General features: G+C 40.9%; 1 protein-coding gene across 1 annotated transcript; it reads right to left on the bottom strand.

Moving 5' to 3' along the window:
* Positions 1-39: 39 nt before the first annotated feature.
* On the bottom strand, positions 40-7,569 carry cpa4 (carboxypeptidase A4). Its single transcript, XM_033634528.2, has 11 exons — positions 7,412-7,569; positions 6,119-6,200; positions 4,814-4,948; positions 4,574-4,672; positions 3,051-3,152; positions 2,864-2,965; positions 2,309-2,419; positions 2,001-2,091; positions 1,712-1,911; positions 831-915; positions 40-343 (listed from the first exon to the last, which is right to left on the bottom strand). Exons 1-11 carry the CDS (start codon positions 7,477-7,479, stop codon positions 156-158), a joined length of 1,263 nt encoding a protein of 420 aa, XP_033490419.1. The 5' UTR covers positions 7,480-7,569; the 3' UTR covers positions 40-155.
* Positions 7,570-8,485: the final 916 nt, after the last annotated feature.

Below are 8,485 nucleotides of genomic sequence, written 5' to 3'. Positions count from 1 at the left end.
ACAGCTGAACACATTAAGACAAACAGACAGACACAAGGAGGCTGTTCATGACTTTATTGGTCGATATTAAAGTCAGACGTCACACATCAGCCTAGAAAACTGTTTTGAGTGTTAGCTGATATCAAAGTTTCTCTTCCCTCCGTGGGTCACAGCGATCAATAAGGATGATCACGAACATACTCCATGATGTGTTTCAGAGCCAGCCAGGTCTCAGTGGCCGTGGGGAGGATCTGATTGGCTGGCAGGATGAAACCATAGCGACCAGTGTCCCTCAGCTCAAAGGCAAAGGAGTATTTGATGCCCACGTCGTATGACCAGTCGATGCTGCCGCCGCTGGCTTGATCTGAGAGGAGGAGAGGAGAGAGGAAGGTGAGGACACGACGGCAGCCACTTGTTGAACAACATTTGAGTTTTAAAAAGCTGATAACACATCAGCTGGTGTTCAGTGATTTACATGAACACATTAAATAGAAATGAGTCCTGGAATTCTCAAAAAACTGTGATCAGACACAGATGCTGAGCAGGACGTTTGACAGTCGGAAGATAAATCTGTCAGTGCTCTCTGATGGATGTTTACAGATGGATTACTATTGTCTGATATACTGACACTAGTAGCTGGTATCAGTGACAGCAGCTGTATAATCATGATGTTTTTTTAGAGGAAGTGAAATAAATAATTCTTTACCTAAGTTACTGTATTTACTGTGAGCCCATCGGTTCATTATTATTTATCATGATTACAACAACACATTTCAGCCATTTGAGGTGAATCTGAATTTAAGATGCAGTGAAGTTAAATGGACAAAAAGAGAAAAAATAAAGTTACTCACAGATGATTTTACAGATACTTCCAACCTTGTACTGGGTGCCATAGAGAGAAGTGAGTTTCTGCACTGCTGCTCTGCCAACTGAGTCCTGCAGGGACGACAAGGACAAATGACTGTAGTTAAAGTCGAGCCTTTAATTAAGTAAAAGTAACAACACCATGCTGTGAAAGTACTCTACTGCATTGAGTTCCAGTGTGTCAGCCCAGTGATACAAGAAAATGTGGTCCAAAAAGCAGTTGTTCTTTTACCAAGAAGTTGCTGTGTTTCCTGCTGCGATAGTTGCCTGAGAAGCAGTTGTTTATTAGCGAGACACTGCTGCTCTTCCTGCTGGGATTGTGCCCCCAAAATGCAGTACTTTAAGCCAAAACATGATCTTTTCCCAACCATCACCAAGCACCTCAGCACTGTTGATGATAAAGTGCACGACTAACAGATCTGTGGTTTGCAGAAATGTTTGATGCCAACATTTTTTTGTGTGACTGGGTTGAATATGCAAGAAAACTGGAAGCAGTTTGTCTGAAACAGAGGATTCCTGTCTGACTTCAGGGAGATCACTTGTCATATGAAGTACTGATGAGTTTATAATTGGTCGATTCATCAATCCAGGAGCAAATAATTTAGATTTTCAGTAATAAAGCCTGAATAAGATAAGACAGTGTAACCCTGAGTAGAACAGCTGAGACTGTTAGAGCTGTCAGGAGGAAGGATATTGGTTTTTTAAATCATTACGGTTATTGAAGAGAACACAGACAGACGTTTCCATATCAGCTTGTAATAAAATTTAGCTGCCTCGCTGTGTGATTCTCCTGTGTGAGAGCAACTTTGTTTCCTGAGAGGAAAAAGGTGTCAGATTTAATTAACCCTTTGTGTTTCTCCGTCCTTACCAGCTCCGGCTGATGGGCCACATTCTTGCAGGAGTAGCCGTGGGGGTACATGAGCAGCTGGGAGTAGGCGTGGACGGAGATGAAGGACTTGAAGTTTCCGTGGCTTTTGATCAGGTTCACCACGTTCTTCACCTCGATCTCAGAGTGAGCCGAGGGGCCGTGGTAAGATTCAGAGCAGGGGTTCCTGCTGGCACCGGGGCCTGGAGCGAGAATACAACATGACCATTAACACTGTTAAGTTATTCAACACAAAGCAGCAGAGGCATTTCCTGTGTGCTTCTATACCGACCAGCAAAGCCTGCATCCCAGTTCCTGTTGGGGTCGACTCCGCGGCACCTGGAGCCTGGGTTCTCGGAGCGGGTCTTGCGCCACATACGGTCCTGAACATCACACAGTTTCACCTCAGTCAAGCACATAAAGTATGTTTATGGTTTTTTTTTTTTAGGGTCTAAACTGTAAAGCATATCAATTACAACTTCCTCTCAAATATTCACCTGACAAGTAAAATGTCACAAAACCTGGAAAACAAGAAGTAAGATCAAACATGTTTCAGGGTTTAAAAGTCCATCATGTGTCCACTGACTGACAGAGACACACCTTAGAGTGTGTGTAAGCGTAGCCATCAGGGTTGGCCAGGAGCAGCATGTAAATGTCCATGGTGTTCAAGAGGGAGGTCAGGGAGGTGTCCTTACCATAGTCAGTGGCAATCTGTAAACAACAGCAACAACAACAACAAGGCTTTTATTTTGTAGGAGTGACATTCTCAACAGTAAATTTTTTAAGTGTACAAAACACTCTTTCATGTCTTCGTCTGCAGGTAACAACATCCACAAACAAAGAACTAAATAAAATAAAGAAGAAAAAATCCTTATTTTATCCAACATTTAAAACCCCCAAAATATTCAATTTAAAATGAAAAATGACCAAAAAAACACAATAAGACTTTTTAAAATGTTCTTTTTTCTTGAAATATGACTGAAATGATTCATCAGTGTTAAAAAAAATCAAATTTTCTGTTACTTCAGCTCTTATTATGAGACAAATGCCTAAAGGATCTTTTTCTTACAGTCTCTGCAGGAGATCAAAGAAATTTCAATTGAATCTATAACTGAATCTATCACTGTGTTGCTCAGCCTCGTGGACATGTCTTACCTTGTTGGCTGTCCACAGTCCAGTGGCCGGAGACACCCACTCTCTGGAGTGGATCCCCGTATCGATCCAGATGGCGGGACGCTTGTTTCCTCCGGTGCTGAACTAAAACACGTCGACAGAGTTCAAACTGCTGCTGATAAGACTCTGACTGTAGGTGCAATGTGTGTGTGTGAGCTACATGTCGTACCTTGAGCACATACATGGGTCTGTTCTCATACGACCTCCCGATCTCCTGCTTGGAGACCAGATTAGGATACTGAGCCACCAGAGTGTCCATCCAGCTGTAGATCTGTGAGGAGGACGAGTTATAACACAGGCACAGGAGGAAGGTGAGATACTGAATAGAGATACTTACCCATCTGCACCAAAGGTTCGATCATTAATAATTAAAGGCCCGTATTTTAAAACATACTGTGAGCAGAGGAAACACCATGTGCTGAATCAAATACAATAATGATTAAAAAGCAAAATATATCTGGTGTTTTTTATTTGTCATCCTCAACTTTAGTTAACCAACGAGCTGAGCTGATGTCAGACTGACTCTAAGATGGTTTTAATCACTGTGCCACACTGTGTCTGCTCATAAAACAAATACATTTCATATACTTGGCTGTTAATCGACTAATCAACTAACTGACAGAATAAAAAACCTGTGAAAAAACAGATAAGAGGTAGTGACAACTTCAACAATGTTGTCTTCATGTTGTGGCTCTGACAGGAGAGCTGTGCATTTACTCACGTAGTTCAGTACTTTACTTGAGGTGATTCTACTCTGTTACATTTTGGAGGCAAATATTTGACTTTTCACTGTACTCCACTTAATTGAAAGTTTTACTAGATACTTTACAGAGTCAGATTATTCATACAAAATATAAAACCAACTAATAAATGATGACGTTCATAATGCCTTGAATATGAGTGCTGCCATCTTGTGCTTTTGGAGCCAGACTCTACACAGTAGTGACCACAAAGTGAAGCAGCAGTGTAAAGTTTCCGCCCATGAGTCTGTCCAACCAATCCTGAGCAGTGTCATTGATCATGAGCACACTGATTGGCTCACACAGCTGTCAATCATGATACCGACCTTCCTCTTAACAGCATGAAATAACAAATTCAAACTTATCAGAAAAGCGAACCCATGAACAAACATCAGTGTGATGAAAATGACCTAAAATGACAGAAACCATGTTTGGGAAAAATATATTTGAGTTTTCAGTTTGGCTCATGTCCCATCTGTGACCTTATGACCTATACTGTAGCCAGCCACCAGGGATCAGCTGTCATGTCGTCCTTTATATACAGTCATTAAAAATATATATAAAATAAATAAAATTAGCTCCAAATTTATCAGCTGCAACATTAAAGTTAAGCGTACAATAATCTATCAATGATTATTATCCAGAAATATAACGTACATTATTCTGAAATGTGTCATTCTGCATCATGAGAACTTTTACTTTTGGTACTTGAAGTATATGTTGATAACTGAATTTCTTTTTACCAAACTAAGAGCAAATCCAGAACTTTTAGTTGTGACAGTATTTCTACAGCACACTGTGGTGTAACTACTTAGATACTTGTGGTATTCTTTCCACGCCTGTGTGTTTGTCATTAATCAATACTGTGGTGTGAATCTGATATGAAGCTGAGATGAGTTATAACAAGGTGTGTGTGATGAAGGTGTGTGTCTCATGTGTAACTCGAGCGTACTGTCTCCAGATGATGATAAGCTCCGAAGTTAAAGCTCCTGCTGCTGCGCTCCTTCAACTCATTCTGCATCATCTCAGCTTTCTCCTCATCCAGAAGCTCCTGAATGTGTCGTACAGAAAAACACAAATTAATTTTGTCCCTTCAGTCTTAAAATCAGGACACAGGAACTCTTGATGCCTCGACTCTTCTGGTGCACAGGTGTTTCATTATCAGAGTGTGTGTTAATGACTGACTGTGTACCTGCAGGTTGTTGATGAGGACAGAGTATGGGATGTTGTGGGCGTTGAGGTACTCCGTCACAAAGCTGAAACTGGAGCGTGGCACTCGGATGTCCACAGGGAGCTCAGTGGAGACCGGGTGGAGCCAGAAGTCCAGCTGGGATCAGACAGGAAATGATGTGACATCACAGACTGGACTCTAATCATTTATCTTCAGATATGAACTCATGGCTCCAGTTTTAGTTTTAGGCTCCGTTCATCAGCTCACAGAGTGTTATTGACCTGTGGACCACTTCTGTATCTGTACGTATCATTAGCTCCTCTGTACCTGCTGACTCCACCTGAGTTTACATACTGTGATGCAGTGTGTCACCTCGCTGTAAGGTTTAAAGTGGTGCAGTATTATTGTCGGTGCTGTTTTCTCAAAGATAACTGGATCGCTCTCTGTTTTCCTCACAGCCTCGTAACGACCAACGACACATGACACGCTGCATTTTGTTTCTCACAGTGACTTCAGTTGTTCCACCATCTGTCATTTCCACTGCTGAGGCTAGTTACTGACCTGGGTTTAGCTACGACAGGAAAACTTCCTTTGTGTAGTAAATCCAGCCTTCATTTTTCTGCGAGATGGTACCAGGTGGCAGACACACCTGCTTAGTGAAACCGAGGCTGATATGCAGATGGTGTCATTATTCTGCAGCCATTACATTGTCACATTACTTCCTAATGATGAGCTACAGCAAAAACTGTCCTCTGTGTTTCTTTGTCTCTTTTAACAACTTGTTCTTCTTTTTTTGTTTCTTGTTTTGTGACTGAGAGAAAAGTTCAAGTATTGCAACGTGCCTGTGCTCAGTATCTGTGCAAATGGCAAATAAAGCTTCTTGAACTTGAACCATCATAATGCAATCTTTATCAAACCCACTTTTATAACTTTTATATTATATATATTACAGAAGTTTGAAGAGGCCAAAAGACATCGAGTCAAAGTTTTTAGACGTGCATTAATTTACGTTGTGGAGGAGCAGAAATATTTAATAAATAGAATAAAATAAGAGGAGAGGTTAATCTCTGGGTTTATTTCTGTATCAGAGGGCGCAGCAGAAACATGAGCCAGGCCTCTGACACTTAATGACGTTCTGACTCTGTTAACCTTCAACCTGTTAAACTGTCAGGAGGATCATCTCACGCTGAACTCGACTCGTACTTCAGGGGAAGTTCATGAGGAACTGTTTGGAACAAGCAGCTGAGAAAACTGGTACGTAGGTGTTTGTACTGTACACAGTCATTATGCGTGTGTGTGTGTGTGTGTGTGTGTGTGTGTGTGTACCTCCCCCTCCTGCTGCATCTCCAGAGCCTGCAGCAGTTGGATCTGTTCCTCTGTCTCTGCATTGACCCTGATGACCTGATCTCTGGAAGAAGAAGAAATTAATTTCACAGTCTGAGCGTCATTATTTACATTTCATGTTTTCAGCTGATGCTCTTCCTTACCTCAATGTGCTGTACTCCAGGAGGATTTAATTCACTGCTCAGCGATATATAAAAAGTATTTAATTGTGCAGAACAGTCGGTGCCTGGACTCGTGGCTCCCACTGTGTTCCCGTTAATACGACTGTAATTATGATTTAATCCTCCTCTAAACAAAAAGTGGAATCATTTTCTGCCCACTGAATACAAATGTTCTTTCTCAACTCTGACAGTTATGTGACGTGCTGATTATGAGGCATCCAAGGGAGGAAAAAATCCACCTCATCAAGTCTCTAAACACTTTTATTTAACAAGGAGGACTGAGTGTTCTCCTGAATTAACTCCACACTGAGTTAATGGACCTGAACGTGTTGGTGTGAAATTTAATGTCCAAATGAAGATTATTCTGGTATCATAGTTTATTTGTTAGTTAATGTACTTCATAACTCCAGACACAGTCTTAATGTTTCACTGTGTTCATATAAAAACACAGAAGCACCTGCACAGCTTCTACTCTGCATCCAAGTAAGATTTGGTTTATTAATATTTCCTGAGACAAAACACTCAATAAATAAAGTTAAAGACGAATTTCACTGATAGATTTTTCTCAGATTTTGTATATAAACCATGATTCTGTTGTTATTGTCCCGGCCCTACTGAAGAGTAAAGTATTGAAACCCTGTGCAGGCTTTAAATGTACAGTTACACTTAGTGTCCAGTTTATTAGGTACACCTTGCTAAGTGAAAGCACTCTGATGTAACAGCCCTGCAATAAATCCTCCTTCATAAAGGTTATAATGTTCAGTTTTAAAAAGGTGTTGATTTAACTTCATGATCATTTCAGAGGCTGTGGTTCTGTTGAATTGTACGACATTATACTGATATGTGTTTCTATTTTTTTGTCCACCCCATTTACATAACTGAGGGCTGAATAACAGTTCTCTGAATCAGTTAAAAAACAACCACTATAACCTTCATGAACAGAGGGATATCTGCATGAGACTGCATATTTTCAACCAGGTGTACCTAATAAAATGGACACTGAGTGTATAATAAGTATTTTGACGACCCCTGTGTTTGTCACAACCAAAACCAAGCCATGGATTCCAACATAAAAGCTAAAGCATAGAATAAAAGCAGAGACAGATGAACTCACCCAATAAAAACCCTCTCAGCTGTGGCCACAGCCACGAGCACCAGCAGCAGCCAGAGGCCTCTCATCATGTCTGAACGTTCGGACTGTCGACGGACCACCAGACTGTTGGACCTCAGCTCCTGTAGTCTCTTATTCCCATAAGGTGACAGGTGGTGTGTTCCCAGCTTCCTCACTTTGCTGATAATCACTCAGCCCTCCTGTCTGGAACAAAGTTATTCTGAGTCACAGACGTGCTGATCAGGATGTGTTTTATCTGCTCAGAGCTCAGCTGCTGATAGCCACAGCTTTCCCTCAGTTTTTCCTTTACTTCAGTCAACTAGAAAACAGAGGTGTGAGAAGTATTCAGCTTCTGTCGTTAAGTTGAAAATCCCAGTATCACACTGTAAAAATACTGCACGACAAGTTAAAGAACTGTATTCAAAACCTTATTTGAGAAAAAGTGTTATCAACAAAATGTCCCTTAAGAGCTCACAGTGCAGTAAACTGTTTCCTGTCAGTGTTTCATCTTTTTATCCAACATTGTTGGATTAATATTAATGTGTCTGTGTCATGTTCCTGCTGTAGATGTTTCAGGTTGTTCTCATTTCAACTCCTTTATATCAGGAAGTCAGAAAAAAACAGTGACTTTTTCAGCTGATCCAAGACAGGGTATATGCAGGAATCCTGAGGTTAATTTCAATACCTTTTTAAGATTTTTTAAGACCTTCCAAAAAAACCTTAAGACCTCATCGCCACTTCAAGCTGTCTTTAGCAGCAACGCATCTTTAACTTACTAATCAGTTGTAGTTTGCAGTTAAATATATGGAGCACAAACATACAACAGAACTCAGATAAGATGAGACGGATTTTTTATTGTCTTTTGCTCCTCTGTTTGGCGCCTGGACGTGCGCCGTCTCGTGATGTCACACAGGTACGCGCACAGCCCCGAGTGGCAGTCCGAGTGTGCCTACCTACACATCGTTGTTTGTAATAGTTGCGAGGAGGAAAATAAATTATACATTCATGGATACTTTCTGTCAAAGTTTGAATGCCAAGAAAATTTAATACGTCATAAAATCGCGATTAAGACTTTTT

This window comes from Epinephelus lanceolatus, chromosome 5 (genome assembly GCF_041903045.1).
Source record: "Epinephelus lanceolatus isolate andai-2023 chromosome 5, ASM4190304v1, whole genome shotgun sequence".
NCBI classification, from domain to species: Eukaryota; Metazoa; Chordata; class Actinopteri; order Perciformes; family Serranidae; genus Epinephelus; species Epinephelus lanceolatus.
Note: the sequence above shows the minus strand (reverse complement) of the source record. Positions and strands in the feature narration are given on the sequence as shown.

What these genes read in the sequence shown, in the direction of transcription:
- cpa4 (XM_033634528.2), bottom strand. Translation starts at nt 7,479, where the DNA reads ATGATGAGAGGCCTCTGGCTGCTGCTGGTGCTCGTGGCTGTGGCCACA. An exon ending in GCTGAGAGGGTTTTTATTGG is followed by an intron (nt 6,201 to 7,411) that starts GTGAGTTCATCT and finishes TTCTTCTTCCAG; the next exon opens with AGATCAGGTCATCAGGGTCA. An exon ending in ACGCTTACACACACTCTAAG is followed by an intron (nt 2,092 to 2,308) that starts GTGTGTCTCTGT and finishes TGTGATGTTCAG; the next exon opens with GACCGTATGTGGCGCAAGAC.